The sequence below is a fragment of the Alosa sapidissima genome, chromosome 22 (assembly GCF_018492685.1).
Source record: "Alosa sapidissima isolate fAloSap1 chromosome 22, fAloSap1.pri, whole genome shotgun sequence".
Classification (NCBI taxonomy): Eukaryota; Metazoa; Chordata; class Actinopteri; order Clupeiformes; family Clupeidae; genus Alosa; species Alosa sapidissima.
In genome coordinates this window covers 26573631-26592445 of record NC_055978.1, presented here as the reverse complement: position 1 = coordinate 26592445, position 18815 = coordinate 26573631, and the positions used below count along the sequence as shown (strand labels likewise).

At 42.7% G+C, this 18815-nt stretch overlaps 1 protein-coding gene across 2 annotated transcripts; it reads right to left on the bottom strand.

The window, feature by feature from the left end:
• Positions 1-9087: 9087 nt before the first annotated feature.
• sncgb (synuclein, gamma b (breast cancer-specific protein 1)) lies at positions 9088-18262 on the bottom strand. Of its 2 annotated transcripts, XM_042079004.1 has the most exons (6): positions 17729-18262; positions 14224-14265; positions 13931-14055; positions 13689-13706; positions 11671-11715; positions 9088-11244 (listed from the first exon to the last, which is right to left on the bottom strand). In XM_042079004.1, the coding sequence occupies exons 1-6, from the start codon at positions 17847-17849 to the stop codon at positions 11236-11238; spliced, it is 360 nt and encodes a 119-aa protein (XP_041934938.1). In that variant the 5' UTR covers positions 17850-18262; the 3' UTR covers positions 9088-11235. The 2 variants fall into 2 exon arrangements, with proteins under 2 accessions (XP_041934938.1, XP_041934939.1); XM_042079005.1 differs by lacking the exon at positions 13689-13706 and having other exon boundaries at positions 17729-18258.
• Between the last annotated feature and the right edge of the window lie 553 nt (positions 18263-18815).

Below are 18815 nucleotides of genomic sequence, written 5' to 3'. Positions count from 1 at the left end.
CAAACACTGCTTTGCACTCCGTTTGCAATTTTGTAACACACATTTTGCACAACTGTAGGCACAATTCACTGCACAGCACTCTTTTTGCGGAACTGTAAACACAACTCATGTATTACACTCAATTTCCAAATGATCAACACACTCCTAGCAAATCTATACACATGTATGGCTATCATTTACACTATTTTGCCAACTCTCTGGCACACTTTCTCATGTGAAAACTGTTTTAGATAATTCGTTCACTTTGCAATCAGCCTAAGCACTATAAATAAACCACAGGTAATGTGGGTACAATGGAGGGAGCAGGAAGAGTAAGAATTAGAGGAGGCTGAAGAATAGGACATGGAGGTGAAGAAGTAGGAGGCAGAAGTGAAGGAGGGAGAGGATGACGAGGAGGTGAAGAAGTGAGAGGGAGAGGATGACGAGGAGGTGAAGAAGTGAGAGGGAGAGGATGACGAGGAGGTGAAGTTAGAGGAAAGGGACAAGGAGGAGCAAGAGGGGAAAGAGGAAGGGTAAGAAGAGAAAGAATTAGCCCTTTTACAGGCAAAAAAAACAGTCTACATGTGGGGATATTGTCATGTCAGGCCTGGATACGGCATTCCAGAATATATTTTCCCCGGTGCCTTGGACTAAGACATTGCATGTGATGTAGATGGAATTTTGAGGGAGACGACCCGATGTAGATGATTTGTTTTGTCTCAGTGAAATTGCTATTTTGTGTTTTGACTTGGAAAAAAACACTTGTGTTTGTTTTGATGTGTGTAAATAAACACCAATACTTGAAGTTTGGATCTCTGTATGTTTACAGAACTATAACAAAAGTATGACCTCAAACTGACATAGTCTACCTTTTGCACAGAGAAAGCAAAAGCCAGATGTGTTTTTTATTCATACCATCAGCGTGTAGTTGGCACATTGTGTGCTTATTATTGTGATGGCTTGTGTTTACTGTTTGATACGAAAACACAATTTTTACGAAGGTGTGAAGAGCAAGGTCTGTTAGCTTTTGGAAGAGAACTACGATGTTTTGCTGATTGGGTGAAAGGTTTTCCTATTTGTGTGTAGAGTTTTGCAAAAAAAGCCATAGTTACAAAAAATGTGCTTAAGCAATCAGAAAAAAACGAAATGAATACTGGGGTTTTCTTTGGAGGAGAAACAGTTTAGCATGAGAGGTGCTGAATGAGTAAGTTTTGTTCTTCTGTGGTCTTCTTCAGTTGGGAATTTAGCCAGGAGACCAGGGACCCCACTCATTGCAATTGGCGTCATGGGATCTTTAATGACCGCAGTGAGTCAGGACCTCGGTTTACGTCTCATCGGAAGCAGTGTCCCCAACACTGCACTGGGGCATTGGGGTCCATTTTTGGCCACAGATCACCCACCAACACCATTTCCAGCGAACTTAGTTTCCCAAGTATCCAAGTACTAAGCAAGCCCACACCTGTTTAGCTTCAGTAAATCAGCAGAGACCGGCGGTATCCATTGATGTGGCTGCTGGCTGGCCTGGTTCAAACATCTCTAGGGTAGGGCCTTCAGCCAAATAATTATGTGTGGATAAATTCCAGGCAGTGCTAACATACAGGGCTGTGTGTATAAAATATTTGAAATAAGAAACAAATTTGAAATGTGTGTGCAGTCTCTTTTGCATTGTGTAAGATGGAATTGTGCCCAGCATTTAGTGTGAACACAATGTCATTGCTTGCAATTAAAAAATATATAAGTATATATACTCTTTTGATCCTGTGAGGGGGGAAAAAACTATCCTTTAAAAAAGGTTAGGGGAGTTTCCTAAGTGTTTATTAGTTATTATTCTTCACTTATTGTTAAAACACTTTCCTCTGTCAATAACGTATCTTTGACCTTATTATAACTCCTTTGAGTATAATGTAAACAGTACTTGTGTGTTTGTCATGCATGTGGCACTTGGCACGTGTGTGTGTGTGTGTGTTTATAATGTACAGGACGTTCCCTGACATAAACAATGACATTGTCCCTGGCACTGCATGCACTGGACTGACAGCGTCTCTGACGGAACTTAAGCCACAGATGGCTACTCACTCACAACGTCACCCTACAGAGGCCAGTGGCTGTGTGACTGCGTCAGTCCTTATAGTATCCCAGAGGTTTGTGCACATGGCTATCAGAGCACCACAAAACTGTTTGTTGTGGCCATGTGGATATTTGAAAGATCAAATTATTCCTCACAAGTCCGTTACTGGCTCCATTGTACCATGTTTACTTTCTTTGCACTTTGTGTGGTTTAGGACATCTTTAATGATGCTGAACTATTACTATGGAAGACACCACCGTGAAGTACTTACAGTGCCTATAAAAAGTATTCACCCCCTTCAAGTCAGCACTGAGTAGGTGCACCTGTGGCCGCAATTAATCATGAGTCTGGAGTGAATATGTCTCAATCAGGCTTGCACATCTGGATACTGAAATTTTATTAAATTTTTCTTTGTACAACTGCTCAAGCTCTGCCAGGTTGGAAGGGGATCGGGTGTTCGGAATTCAAGTCCAGCCACAGATTTTCTATAGGATTGAGGTCTGGGCTTTGACTCAGCCACTCCAGAACATTCACCTCGTTGTCTTTAAACCATTTCTGTGTTGTTTTTGCTGTAAGCTTTGGCTCTTCTCCCAAACCGTAGTTCTCTTGCAGACTGAATCAGATTGTCATCCAGGATTTCCATATTTGCTGAATTAATTTTACTTTTACCTTTACAAGCCTTTCAGGGCCTGCTGTGGAGAAGTATCCGCACAGCATGATGCTCCCAGTGCCGCCGTCACCACCATGTGCATCAGGGAACCTAAGGGCATCGGGGGGCACCAAAATGTAGTACATTTAGTTTAATATAAAATAGCTTTACCTCAAACTGATTTTCATTCTTTAGAACATTTACAATGGCAAAATGTAGGAACAGCATGTTACATGCAAGGATGATGTGTCCTCTCAACCTTCACTACACAGAAGGTCTAACAGGATCAATTCCCTAGATTCAAACGCTTGGGTAACTACATGCCGGTGGGTTTTCCCTATGTGGTCCACTATGGTGTATGCCAGTGTAACGGATGCCAGCTAGCTTAGCTGTGCTTGTGGAACGTTGGTAAACCTCACTCCCCGACGCCTCAAGAGTGCTGCCTGCATGCGAGCCAGTAGCCTGGGCTATTGGCTCAATTGTTAGCGCGCTCGCCTCCCGATCCGAGGTGCTGCTGTTAGCGGGACCGAGGTGAAGTTAGTTTGATATTTGATATTCGGATATTCGACAGATATTCAAAAAAAAATGTATGCGGCCGGTTTCACCCCGTGTTTGCAGACAATGTACAAACAGATGACCTGTCTACTTGCTCCCAGCCGACCTTAGGGGCCGTCTAAAAAGTACCTTCTGAACCTTCATAGTCTTTTTTGTCAATAGCTTTGACATCATGTGACCTAGTGACTCCAAACCAATTCAAAATAGTTATCCTATATGGGACTCATAAGACACACCTCTTTTTATAGAAACTATATGCACATAGTATTTTATATGAATATTTTAAAGAAAATACCTTATTTCCCATAAGGAATGGTCTCCTTTTTTTCAATACCTCCCAAGCCATGTGACCTAGTGACTCCAAACCAATGCAGAATAGTTATCCTATATGGGACTCATCGGGCACACCTCTTTTTATAACCATTGAATGCACAATCTATTTTATTTTAATATTTTAAAGAAAATATATTGTTTCCTATAAGGAATGGTCTCCTTTTTCAATACCCCCCCCCCCCCCAAGGGAAGTAACGTAGGGACACCAAACCAATGCAGTATGTCCTTTATGGGACTAATCAGACACACCTCAAATTAATATAAATTTTGCACATACTATTTTATAGTACCAATTTGTTTCCTATGGAAACTTTCTATAAATATTCTGTATTTTTCTCAATACCTTCCATATGATAGTAGATGGCAAATCATTTTTCATATTGAATCTCTGATCTCTGTCTGATAAGTACCCCATAGCAGAACAGTTCTGTATTGATCTGTGTTGTCTAGGACCCCTCATGTGGCAGCTATTGAGCAAAAAGCTGTTTTCCATAGGAAATAAATGTGATTCTTTAAAAATTTTTTAAATATAATAGTTCATGCAAAATATTATTTCACATTGACGTGTGTCTGATTAGTATCACATAGCAGAACAGTTCTATGTTGATCTGTGATGTCTAGGACCCAGTATTTTGAAGGTATTGAGCACAAAGCAGCTTTCATAGGAAACAAATTGGTTTTCTTTAAGAAATTAATATAAAATAGTATGTGCAAAAATCATATTAATTTGAGGTGTGTCTGATTAGTCCCATATAGGATAACTATTCTGCATTGGTTTGGAATAATAGGATAATTATTCTATATTGGTTTGGAGTCCCTAGGTCACACGACTTATTGAAAAAAGGAGACCATTCATGATGGCAAATAATGTATTTTCTTTAAAATATTCATATAAAATACAGTGTGCATAGATTGACTATAAAAAGAGGTGTGTCTTATTAGTCCCACATAGGATAACTATTCTGCATTGGTTTGGAGTCCCTAGGTCACATGGCTTGGGAGGTATTGGAAAAAAAGGAGACCGTTTCTTATGGGAAATAATGTATTTTCTTTAAAGTATTCATATAAAATACAGTGTGCATACAGTGACTATAAAAAGAGGTGTGTCTGATGAGTCCCATATAGGATAGCTATTTTGAATTGGTTTGGAGTCACTAGGTCACATGATGTCAAAACTATTGACAAAAAAGACTATGAAGGTAATTCAGGAGGTACTTTTTAGACGGTCCCTAAGGTCGGCTGGGAGCAAGTAGACAGGTCATCTGTTTGTACATTGTCTGCAAACACGGGGTGAAACCGGCCGCATACATTTTTTTTTAAATATCTGTCGAATATCCGAATAACAAATATCAAACTAACTTCACCTCGGTGTTAGACGGTTCGAGTCCGGGCGTGTGCAGGGCTGAATCGCGCAGGTTCAACACAACGCAGGTTACACCTTGAAGCATAATCGTTATTTGATTTGCGTTTGACTTGCGTTGCTGTCCGTGGGTGCAGCAAAAGTTGAACATTTCGGTGCCTAGCCTACACACGCTTGTATGAATGCAGTGCTGGAGACGCATCCCGTTGGCATTGGCTACACAGTAAATACAATTACGGTTATGCTTCAAGGTAAACATCAGAGGCGATGGAGGCGACGGGAAAAAGCAACGCAACGGTCGGAACCACAATTCATTTCGGCAACAGATGACGTAAATCCATCTAAAATGAACGAGATGCGTCTTTTGACTTCAACTTTTGCTGCACAAGGCACCAGCCAATCGAATAACGGTTAGGCCTATGCTTCAAGGCATGGCATGCCTTCAAAGAGTGTAATGGAATTCTTCAATATTTTGTTTCCCTTAAACCAGAAATTAAGCATTTACATGAAGCACATGATATGCCGATTAAAAACGCATTCCTGTGAGACAGGCTAGGTGGTTACCAGGCTCATAATTCACTTTTAATTGCAAACAGAAAATGTCTGTTTCATTACCAAAGCAATGAAGGCTGGATGTCACTCAATATTATGCATATAATTTAGTCTCATCAGACCAAAAAGAACCTTCTTCCATTTGACCTTGGAGTCTCCTACATGTCTTTGGGCAAACTTTAGTCGAGATTTAATAAGAGTATTGCCACTCACCCATAGAGCTCTGACTGAAGAACTTCATTTGAGAACTGCATTTAACTTCTTCAGAGTTGTCATAGGTGCCCTCCCCCGCCATTATTCTATATTTATGCAACCGTTTTTTTGGCATTATATATTTTTAAATAATTAATATTAGCCTATACTTTGTAGAAATCTGCTTTCACTTTGACATTAAAGAGGGGATTTAATTATTGTAAGAAAGGCCCAATTAAATTGACAAAGATTCCATTTATTAAAGCAACAAAATGGGAAATATCCAAAGGGGGTGAATAGTTTAGGCACTGTAAGACTAAATAAAATATAAATGACTCTAAATATCTAAAAAGAAATGTGTAAGATTATGTGATGTTGATCAGTGTCATCAGTGTCAGTTTCACTGTGGAGAGTGTTTGTTTGGCCGAGGGTGTGTTGGCAGGGGGTGTGTGGTGTGTGTGATACTGGTTAGTCAGGGTTGAGTGCATATGTGAGAGAGAGGGTTGGACTGTGTTCGAATGGGTGGGTGCGTCCTCCTGGCAGCTGATGGATGGCGTGGCTAGCGAGATGCCAACCCTATATGAGAGTGTAGCAGTCGCATCTCCACACACACACTCCATTCTTCACAGTCCTGTGTGCATTAGCAAGAACAAACGTATCCAAGAATATGGACTTTGTGAAGGGAGCTGTCGACGGACAGGTTGACCAGGTCATTGATAAAGCAGGTAAGCCTCTAAAATTTGTTTTACTGTAGTCCTTTAGCAATGATGCCTGACATTTCCATGATTTTGGAGCACAACATGTTGTCTTTTTGCAGCTCAAGTTGCAAAGGAGAAAGTTGGTGAACTGATGGGTGGAGGAGCGAAAGAGGAGAAAGAAAAAGGTGATCATATCCTTCACATTTACTGACACTCATTCATACACATTTAACCCTTAAAGGTGTAGGTTTTTGAACATTCTAAGTTCCGCAACAATTGAAGGTTCTAAAATTCTATGTTGAATTCAATGAACCCAGATATTCTTTAGAATGTTCATTTCTCAACATTCCCAGAGAGGGTTAAAGCGGCGACTTCAGCAAAGAAATCACTATGCTCTTGCCATTCTCAATGTGGACTACCAGCTACAAATATATACTGTGGATTACCAACAAGATTGCAAGAGATTCTATTACATTCTAAACTGATCTTGATTACAGAGACTTTATCCTATAATGTGCTTAACCCACCAGTACTATGCCAACAGCTTTTACTGTATTTCCATATCTTCACTCATAACATCTTGTGCAGGTGTCGGAGACATGGTGGGGGATGTGGCTGGGAAGCTCGCTGGTGGTGCCGCCGCAGACAGTGCTGCTGGCCAGGCTCTAAATATTGGCAAAAAACTATTTGGATGATTTTTTTCTGCAATGCTATTGTTTGTGTAATATTGTTTGATATGCAAATATTGCTTTTTGATAGATCTGATACAAATTTCCAAATTCTTTTGTCATAAAGTCAGCAGCCATTGCTAGTAGTTGCAATAGTTTTAGTATAAGTAATAAAGAGTTTGTCAAAATGTCTGTACTAGTAAGTTTCTCCAGAGCTTTGTGTTTACATGACCAGAGCAGCACTGATGACTACAAGTTGTTTAGATGCTATTTAAGATTTTGAAATAAAGCATGCTGTTCAATTACATGAAAGTTTAAAACGAGTGAATTTTATATGTCCATTCCAAGTAACTGAAATAAACTACAGATACATTCCTACATTTAATAGAAAGTGGTATTGACTATTTGCCTTTCCTTGGCTACATTTGTAATTTTCTGCTAAATAGCCTTTTCAGTCCATGGCATACTAACAGCTACATGTGCATGAACTAGTGGTTTCCTGCTCAGGGTCTATACAGCACTCTAATTGGGTTTAAAATTGTAATATTCTCCCATAATACCAAGTAGTTATTAGAAGAATACTTTATTTACTTTTAACAACCACAAATCTAACTCACTCATGTGTAATTGACCCTGTACATCATAGTAACATTGATCAGCCAAGAGCCAAGGTTGTTTGTTATTGGTATTGGTCCACAGTTCTCTTGGAAGTCATGAATTGACTATAAAGGTTTGTCAATAATAAAATACTGTTTATTTTCACATCTTGAATGCAATGTAACTCAGATGAGTAACACTATTAAAACACTACAGTCAAAATATGTGATCAGTAACTACAGTTTGCCAGAGCATGGAATTTTACTGATATGGCACGTGGCAACCCTAACTTTGACGAGGGAAGGTGCCAAATCCACACCCCATATTTTTTTTCTGAAGTCACGTTCCACAATGTTGTTGAACGAGATGAGGCAGGTGATGTGCTGTGATGTTTTACCTCCATTTTTAGAACCTTGTGAAATCTTGCTCTACGTAAAATTTAAATATTCACCATGCATGCATGCATTTGTAGATCCTGTCAATCACACAGTGTGAGAGCCCTCATGACTTTGCAACTAAAATAAAAAGACAGCTATTCATAAGTATATTGCCCATAGTTTGTCCAAAAGCTCACTGCACTCAAGATTTTGTGTCTAGCAGTTTTTAATGTTCAATAATCAGTGATCTGTGCTATTCAGGTGCCTTCCATGTTTATATGTTTGTGGAATTGTATTTCACACCTGGACATGCAACATTTGCATCGCCCATCACAGTGGCCTATGTGAAAGATAGATCATCAATTTATTCATTAATTTATTCATACTACTTTGGGAAGTGATAACAGCAATGCATTTCTGTCCTGTTAGACTTTTTGTATATGAATGCATTTTGATTAGGTTATATTTTATATGAATGCACTATGTGCATGACCTACGTTGCCTGGATGTGGCACTGTTGTCTAATCACAGAGTGCTAATCAACATGCTCCCTTTGTGGAACTCCCTGCAAAACCGCTCATGAAAGTATTACAAATTAAATCAGACACAGCTGCCGCGCTTCTTAAAGGTACTTTTTTCTGATTTTATGCAATTGTTTACCCCGAAAGCGGATTTCTTGTTTGAACATGTTCCAGACATACTGTATTACTGAGAGCTCCATATTGCTGTGTGTTAGATTTAACACCCAGAGAAACTTGATATGTTATGATGACCAGTATGTTACAGTGATACATGCAATTTACAGAACACAGTTTATAGGATATTATTATTATTAATAATATTCATATTATTTTTATTAACCAACAACCATTCTACAATGTCGTAAAGTATTTGAATGTATTTTGTAACTTTACTTAATTTAAGATCAACACAGATTTTGTGATTAGCCTATAATCCATTGTTACATCCATTGTTTTCCTCATAACCCTGGGTCACTCAATTGTGGACTGAACAATAACAAATAAACAGTACACAACATTTTAACAAAGGACCCTCTGGTTTACATTTCAACAAAACTCTTTATTTCACTTGACTATTTATAAAATCAGCTTGTCTGCTTTGATGCCAACTTAAATGTGCTGTGTGTGTGTGTGTGTGTGTGTGTGTGTGTGTGTGTGTGTGTGTGTGTGTGTGTGTGTGTGTGTGTGTGTGTGTGTGTGTGTGTGTGTGCGCGCACGTATGTGCATGGTGGGATTGAGGTCTGTGCAGGTATGTAAATGTGCCTCACAGTATGCGCCTGTGCATGTTTGTGTATGTGTGAGTGTTTGTGCGTGGGTGTGAAATTGTGACAGGGGTGTGCATGAGTGTGGGTGTGTGTGCGTGTGTGCGTGCGTGCGTGCGTGTGTGTGTGTATCTAAGTGCTGATAAGGCAACATGCAGTCCTCAGTTTTCCAATGGCTTCAAAGAAAGAACTCACTGCGATGTTAAAAAGATCTGTCATAGTTATCTAAAGCAGACACAAGCCTTCGGCAGGGGGTAGCACACACTGTTAACAGATAAATTGGTGTCAGAAATTTAGGTATCCAACTGAGAGTGGGGAAGAAGGACAGATCCAACAATTGTGACAGACAGTCCTCTGTAATTAATTTAAAAAAATCTCATGAACATCTTTAGCATTTGCTTGATACAACAACATTGCTAATAAACCAACACAACCACTGAAGAACAAACCTAGAGAGGCAGTCAGATATCATGACTGGTCTATTGCTTTACACTGCGGGCATTGAAGAGGTGGCACACCAACTGCACAAACATGCGTTCCAATAAAATCAGGACAGACAAATGAAGGGTGTTCAGCACTCGGTGTTTTGTCCTCCTTTTCTCACTCTACATTGTGACTATACAACCCCCTCTCTCACCAACTCGAATTATTTTTACCAAGAACAGATAGAAACATAAAATGGATGGCTCTCTAGCTACAGTATGAACACTCCTATACATATATATATATATAGAACTCTTTACGTAATCACAGATTTACAAAGACAAGCCAACCAAGAAAATGCACATCTATCTTTGTTAAATGAACAAAAATAGTTTAATGCATACTTTGTGTTCTAGGTTATATCTGTTCTTACATTCAAAAATAATCTGACATAATAAATAATTGTTTTTTTTTTTTTAAATATGCACTGCCAAACCATATCACTACTGACATTACTGCAATCCACAAGCAATGACACATACTCTTATATGGAACACAAGGCAGAGGATTGTACTGTATTTCTGAGTGAATTTCATACACACCTCACTGGACTGCAGAACACATTGCACTTTTGTGAAGACAAAAACTGCAGATTATATAACTTGATGTCCCCAGTGAAGCAAAGAAATATAATACAATATATTGCTACATGCCCATGATGGAGTGGAAGAAAATACATATTGCTTTCTCACGTTCAATACCAACAGCAACTTCCCATCTTAAACATCCCCAACCATGCCACCTATCCCCACGTCCGTGCATAGCTCAATTCACAGCTGTGTCGGGCCCAATCACATTCAGTTGCAAACTCTCACAATCCCACATAATCCTCAAAAGCCTTACAGTAATAATCCCTTTATGTATTCTTCAAACTCCCTTTTTGCTCCCAAGTCTGAAGACTGTGTGTATGCATTTGTGCCTGCGTGTGCATGTCCGTGTGTGTGCATGTGTGCTGATGACGGTGTGTGTGTGTGTGTGTGTGTGTGTGTGTGTGTGTGTGTGTGCTGATGACAGTGTGTGTGTGTGTGTGTGTGCTGATGATGGTGTGTGTGTATGTGTGTGTGTATGTGTGTGTGTGTGTGTGTGTGTGTGTGTGTGTAATGAGTCACATAGTGGGCAGTGGAGGTAACAGTAACACTAGGGTGGGTAGTAGCATGACAACAACAACACTGGAGGAGCAGGAGGTGGGTGGTGGGGGTGGGTGTGGGACGGGGCAGGGGGGGCAGGGGGGGCATGAGTATAGAGCTACACCGAGCAGTAAAGGGGGCAATTTGGGAAAGAGGGTTCTGGGAGAGTCTCTTTTTTTTGAAGTTTGGTATCCATACAGTCACAAAAAATATCATCAATAACATCTGGAGTCGAGGAGGGGCAGAGGCCTGCAGGTGCCGGGCTCTGAGTGGTGCTGAGGGGGGAACAGGACGGGTCGGCTGCCCACCAGCAGCTTAATAACCCTGCAGGACACAAGAGACCACACCGTCAGCACACCAGCACTGGCTCCACTGGGACCAGAACATCTGGACACACCTTGACTCTGGTATGTGTCACCCTTGTGCAAATGAATTGAATTTAAATCATGTAAATGTAAAGGAGACAGAGTAATTTCTCCAAAATACAAAATAAATCATAATCAGCACCCAGCACCCAGACACTGTGTGTTTTAAATTATTGAAAGTAAAAAACGACCCTCACAAGACAAGTGGTGCACGCTCATAGGAATTTAAAGCGGAATGGAACACAGACCAATTCTCCCTCCATCCTCAGACAGCTGCACATTTGTTTCAGTTCATTTGCACAAGGATGTACCGATAGCCATATCTGTGTAGAATGTGTAATAGTAGGAAAACTGCAGGCACAGACGGCTGGTGAATTCCACTCACCTCTCCTCCATCTCCTCCCTGCTCCATGCCTCCCTGAAAGTCAGCCTGTGGACACAAGACACAACGTGAGCACTAGGGGGAGCTAGAGCACTGGCAGTCTGAGACCAGGCAACACATTCCATTTCTTTTGACATGATGATGTCAAAGATGTCATTCCTTCAAGCTCTGAAGCAGCAGGTTTTAGTTTCATCCAGGCATGCAGAGATGCAGCGATTTGTGTTAGTGGTCATGAGCTACCGCTGAGCCCTCCTGTGGTTATGTGTGTGTGTCTGTGTGTGTGTGTGTGTGTGTGTGTGTGTGTGTGTGTGTGTGTGTGTGTGTGTGTGTGTGTGTGTGTGTGCAGGAGATGCAGCAGCGTTGTCTGCTGCTGCTGAGGGCTGAGTGGAGCGCTCGTGTCCATCCTGCGGTAGGGATGATGGATCGGCCCCCCTCTCTCTCTCCCGCTGCTGCTGGGCTAGAAGATCAGCCGTGGCTAGGCTAGGCTGCCTCTGCATTGCAGTCGGAGCAGGCTGCTGCCCTGTTGCTGACTCATACTGGTGGCTACAGTGGAGGACTCGCACGCTTCATTCTCCCTTTCCAACTTCCTGATTCCATGCTCTCTCATTTAAAAGATGTGTCTCCATTTTCTCTCTACCCAGCGGTTTTTGTTGAGACTTGGATGAAATGAGAACAATGCCACCACATCCAGAAAGAATGTGCATGGAAAATGTCAACACAGTTGTTGCCTGAGCGTGAGTGGCTTTGCCATTGACAATGGCAGCCAACACCTCAGCAGATCTGTCAACAAGTCAAGAACTCCGCCGCGGTTCTGTTTGTTAGGCAGTCTCAATGGCAGGGCGTGCAGCATGAGGAAGTGGATCAGTGTCAGGGAAGAAATCATCCCTGGGTCAAACGCATACAGAAGCATACGCACATACACACATTCCCACATTCGCCTGTACTCTAAGCATGGTACAGTCATTCTGTCAACCTGGTTCAGAGGACAAATCTGCCCCAAGAGCAGGTTATATCAGACTGGCTGAAAGGCCAAGACAGGTGTGGTTTGCTTTGCTTTGATATTCATGTTTTTTTTAACTATCTAGCCAATGCTGTGTGCTAGTGGAAACATATAGCAATTATTGCGGGCAGGTGTACAAGTCTATGAAGATATCCCACATGGAATTTCATAAACATACTATTTGCTAAATACAGCTTATTCTTTCCAAATTCTGTTAATAAATAAACCGATATACAGACAGGATTGATAAATCATCTGTATAGGTATTCATTTCAAATAACTTTAATTACATCTACAATGCATAGCTGGTAGCATATAGACATATTGACATAAGGGAGCATAAAGGGTGTGCTACGCTATGGTTACGTAGGGCAGGACATAATGTTCCATTGCTCATAACACATACCAGGGTTTGCCAATATGCTGCCAAACGAACAGCAAGTAGCTTGCTACACTATCTGGTTTAACCACAGATCTTGACATTTCATTCGGTCCGCCCCAAACCAGAGCAGCGCTGGTCACAGCTGAGCTTTCCTTAGATGGGGTTAGTATGGGCTAGCAGGCTTGGAACTGGACATACTGGACAAGATTCACCCAATGAGATTTATACAGAATGACTAAAAATCAGGAATGTTACGTAATACACACTATGTAATTTAATTCATGAATATTAAATCTTAGCACATTTACTCTAGACCAATATTTGTAAGCTAACCAGACACAATGAACTGTCACAGTGACAAATTCTTCCTTCTCTACTGATTTTTTCACTATCACCTAGATGTTACCATACTTTTTGCAAATATCATTATGATGGGTACACTGTACACCTCAATAGAGGTCAAATGATTAAACTACCACACCGTCTACCAGAGAAGACTAAGAAGAAGACCAAACCTGTGTGTGAACAAGATTAAATGGGCTTATGCTGGTTTTGCTCACAGCCCGGGCCATTTTAAGCTTTATGGGGCATGCTGTGCATTCATAAATCATTGTCCCCTCCCCCCAACAATGCAGGCACCTCATAAGCAACCTCATCCTGATTTAAGCCAGAGGAAGAGTGATGAGAGACAGAAGAGAGGTTAGGTTCACAGCATTAGACATGACAATCAGACACTTGCAGGACCGTCTTTAAATTTCACCACACACGTTTCACCTTGGCATCAGCGCCAGAGCAACATCGTATACAAAAAATAACTCATCTTAACTTTGACACCAACCAAACGGATCAATGACACCCAGCTAGAGCGTTGAGCCACTCACCGGGTTGACCATGCCGGAGCCGGCAGCCACGTTCTCCACTCCCTGCCCTGTCTGCTGGGAGAGGTCAGCACCGGCCATTGTAGGGTCTCCAACAATATTGGCCTGGTCAGTGGTCCTGTTGGCCACTGGAGGCAAATGTTAGAGAGGAGCGTTAAGACTGAGTTCCATCGCCACAATACCATAAACAGGATTATTTATTCAGAGGCTTATATGCCTGCATACTAAGTACATGCACAAATACATGGAATATGTTTGCACTAAATATGATTGTACAAATACATGCAATGCAATACCTTTATTTACGCTGGCTTCTACTCCCTGTTTTGTCTTTTCACCTGTGAAAAAAAGATAGACAAGGATTGTAAGAGGCTTTGTTTTAGGTTTGTGTCATTCATATTTTTTCATTGTTGCATTCTGCTGCTATTGTGGACTCAAGTGGACAGCTCTGTATCCCCTCTCTGTGGAGGACACTGCTCTGTGCACCCTCTAATAAGGTCAAAAACATAGGGGTTCCTGGCAGCCATTTTATGCAGCATTCAAGTATTGGGACGCTTACTGTAGGCAAGATGACTGCAGTTACACTCCATAAACGCTACTCTCTGTGTGGTAATATATTCTCTCCTCTCAATGAACTCTACCTCCCTACCTGCATATCTACCTGTGGCAACAAACCCTTTTAAGCATAGTAACATACAGTACAATTGTATCCCACTCGGAATTACACCCCTGGCCTCTGTTTGTAACTATCTGCATCCTTGTACGTATTTAGCAGCTGCCCTGCTGATTAAATGGGAGTTATATAACTCACTGGAGAGGGATGGGGAGGACAGAGAGAGAAGGCAAAGAGAACGTGAGACAGAATGAGAGGAGAGAAAACAGAGAGAGAGAGATGGAGAGAGCATCAGGAGGAGAGAAAACAGAGAGAGAGAGACTAACAGAGATTTAGCCCAAAGAAGGATGCATCAGCAAATCCTGTTGCAAACTAAACGATACTACAAGCTTTTATTTCATAACCAGCTTATAATATGCCTTACCTCACAGTGTGTATCTGTGGCACTCCATACAAATCTGTAGAAAATCTATACATCTAGTATAGTATAGTATAGTATAGTAGCCTATAATATAGTATAGTATAGTATAGTATAGTATAGTATAGTGTCTCTCATACTTGCTCTTTATGAAAATGTGATTGCCCCCCTCCACTGGGTAGTAGCCTATAGTATAGTATAGTATAATATAATATAGTATAGTATAGTATAGTATAGTATAATAGCCTATAGTATAGTATAGTATAGTATAGTATAGTATAGTATAGTATAGTGTATAGTATAGTATAGTATATTAGCCTATAATATAGTATAGTATAGTATAGTAGTGTCTCTCATCCTTGCTCTTTATGAAAATGTGATTGCCCCCCTCCACTGTCCACTGGGGGGGGGGGGGGGAGATGGGCTGTCTGGATGCTGCTCTCTGGGTCCTGCTGAGACTCTCTTTTTCATCTATACCCCCCCCACCCCACTGTCTCCTTCGCTTCCACCCGTTCTCTCTCTCTCTCTCTCCACACACCCCGTACATCATCAGCAGTGGCAGCAGCAGCAGTGGTGGCCATGTGACGGACTGGAGCATCTGCACAGGCGTCTGCCCTGCCTGCGCTGCAAAGCAGTCTCTCACGTCACACCAGACACCCCCCAACCCCATCCACCCTTCCCCCCTCTGCCTGCCTGCCTGCCTCCCTCTCTCCATCACCACCTCTCTCTCCCTCTCTCTCCCTCCATCACCATTTCTCCCTCTCCCTCTCTCTCTCTCGCGCCCTCCCCCTGCTGCAGTCCCCATGTCTCACGCCAGAGGCGGCTGAGCACCAGCTGCAGCGGCGTGTCCCGTTCTGGGATTACTGAGTGATTTCAGACACACTTCTGTACAGCTGCAAGCAAACCCCGCTGCAAACAGCTGCTAGTGTACAATAAAATCCCACTGTAAGGACTGTATGCCGAACTGTGTAATATTGCATCTCTAATTAGGTTCTGGCAATTTCCCTCATGGAGGCTCTGGGTGTGGGACTGGAAGGGGGGGTGCAAATACAATTCTCTACTGGATGCTTTCTCGGGTATAGATGATTTAGACTCCTCCCAATTGTAGAGAGATATATAAAACTACAATGAGATAGGGAGAAGGAAAGGTATCTGCTTCACCACAAAATGGATGAAAATCCACACACATATGAAAGACCCCTTTGCAAGAAAATGGCAAGGATTGTGAATTTTGAATGAATGACCTTGATGACGAGCACAAAATGCTCAGGGACTAAATGCCTCACCAAAGCTTAGCAAATTTGCAAAAAGGGGACATGATGTTTTCTTAGCTTAGATCATTTCAGTTAGATTACAATACTCACTTCACTACTGCAGCCAGAATCATAAAAATGATGAACATCCCTAGTCTGATCAAGGGAGGTCAAAGCTAGCATACCAGTGCGCTGTCAACTGCTACAGCACCAGATATTGGATATTTGATCAGGTGCATTGTTCAGCAACGGACACTGTGGGCTGAAATGTTTCGGTCATTTCTCTTCCATACTCATACACATACTCGTGTTTTTCCGTCTCTCAGAATAACTCTTTGATCCTATCCCACCCCCATCTGGTGTGTGTGCAGCCCAGGGAGCAAGAGCTGCCGCACGCTCCTATGACATAACACCTAGTATGGCACTTTGTGTTCCGCCATCTCGCTCAGTCTCCCTCTCTCTCTCTCTCCATTTCTCTCTTTCTCTCCCTCCATCTCTCGCTTCATATTTTATGCCACAGTGCTGTAAGAGTATGCGGGGGTAGTGTTAGGCATCAGAGTATTCTCAAATAAGCAAGAAAATCCTGCCGCAACACAAACACACACACGCACACACACGCACGCACACGCACACACTCACGCACACACTCACGCACACACTCACGCACACAGGGGGTGGGGAGTAGAGAGAGTGATGGGGGTGGGGCTGATTGCTGCAGTGCTCAGCTGATCCTCAGTCCTACACACACTTCTCCACACGCATACAAATATTGATGTAATGTAGAATTGAGAGCCAATGAATTGTCATCATTTTCTCATAATAATCTGCCCTGCTGTATCAGGGGTCTCTCTGATATTCACACAGCACCTTCTCATCAGAGAGATGCCGTAGGCATTCTACCATGTCTCAGGAAAGAGCACTGTGTCCCCAATCAAATAAATCTACTGAACAGATCTCAGATCAGACGACAGATCAGAGACACACAGCGCTTTTCTTCTCCCTGAGAGAAATAGGCTGATCTCCATCGTGCCGTGCTCGCTGAAGCCTGTCCTCTGAAAATCACCCCCCCCCCCCTCCGCTCCGCTCCATCCCGCTCCTCCGTCACTGCTTCTCTCGCTCCATCACCACCCCTCGCTGCATCGGCTCTGTGCTGCTCTGGCTGCATCTGCCGCATTACCTACATCTGTTTGAATGTGCATAAAAATGACACCGCTGTCTCAGCAGCGTCCCAGACCAGGAGTCTCACAGGACCTCATTTGGGAGAGATGACCCCCCCCTCTCTCCCCTCCCCTCCCTCGTCCCCCCCCCTCCCCCAACTCCTCTTCTCGTGTCTTACCTCGAAGGAAACCATGATCTCTTCTGTCACTTGTTCAAAACAGGCATATTTTTCAGTCTTTCTTTCCTAGCTCACCCCCTATCCTATCCTACGAGCTGTTTCCACTGGCAGAAATGAATCAGCAGTGAAAACAGCGATTCGCTCCTCTCCCCCCCGAGAGCGTGCCGCCGTTAGCACTCACCCACATACATGACGCCCTCCTTGGTCTTGGCGGCTGCCTCCTCCACGCCTGCCTTGGTCTTCTCTGCGGCGGCCACCACTCCTTCCTTGGCCATGGAGAATCCCTTCATAAGAACATCCATGCTGGACTTGCTGGTGTGAGGTGTTCCTTGGACCTGCTGGATGAAAGGCCTGCTGGGCTCTTCTCGTTTGGTGTGTAAAGATGTGTGTGTGTGTGCGTGCGTGCGTGTGTATTGTGTCCGTGCGCAAAGCTGCTTCTTCTATGTGTGTGTGTGTGTGTGTGTGTAGGAGAGATGGAACGCGCACGAGGGAGAGTGAGGGAAAGAGAGAGAGAGAGAGAGGGGGAAAGAGAGAGAGAGCGAGTGCGCGAGAGGATTAAGCAGCGGGTCTGAGCTGAACCGGATGGACTGGGACACCTTTTGAGAGCGCAAGCGGTGAAGAGTGAGTGAGAGAGTGAGAGAGAGAGGGTGAGTGAGTGAGGGAGAGAGAGAGAGAGGAGAGGAGAACAAGCAGGCGTGTGAGAGAGAGAGGAGTCGCGCGCAGGACTATGGGATGCAGAGAGACAGAACCTGCTGGATGCTGCAGCACATTTAAGTCGTGCTGAGGCTCCAGCCCCCCCCCCCCCTTAAACACACACACACACTGAACAAGCCCGCACGCTCCCTCTGCAACATTCAAATGGGCTGATCACACTTTAAATCCAAAAAGCTTTGCATCTCTGGTGATCCAATAGGGATTTATCTGGCATAGTAAAACGCTGGTCATCCATTATGTTTATCATATTGTGTGGACAAACAAAGAACATTGAATTGAATACTTCCATCCTTCCACCAAGAGGGCACTCACACTATGAATCCGTGAAAAAAAAATATATAAACACAAACCCAAAAATAGCTTGAGATTAAATCTGTCGTTCATATTTGTTGAGGTGGGGTGGAGTGGGGAGGTATATAAATAAATAATGTAAAAAGAGCTGAATCACTCCCCCTCCATCGGTAAGGTACATATAAAGGTCCTCCTCTGCAAAAGGAAAAAAGAGCTTCCAGCACAGCCATTGGCTAAAAAGCTATGACTCCCCCCCCTTCTTG

What these genes read in the sequence shown, in the direction of transcription:
- sncgb (XM_042079004.1), bottom strand. Translation starts at nt 17,849, where the DNA reads ATGGATGTTCTTATGAAGGGATTCTCCATGGCCAAGGAAGGAGTGGTG. An exon ending in GGAGGGCGTCATGTATGTGG is followed by an intron (nt 14,266 to 17,728) that starts GTGAGTGCTAAC and finishes TTTTTTTCACAG; the next exon opens with GTGAAAAGACAAAACAGGGA. An exon ending in AGAAGCCAGCGTAAATAAAG is followed by an intron (nt 14,056 to 14,223) that starts GTATTGCATTGC and finishes ATTTGCCTCCAG; the next exon opens with TGGCCAACAGGACCACTGAC.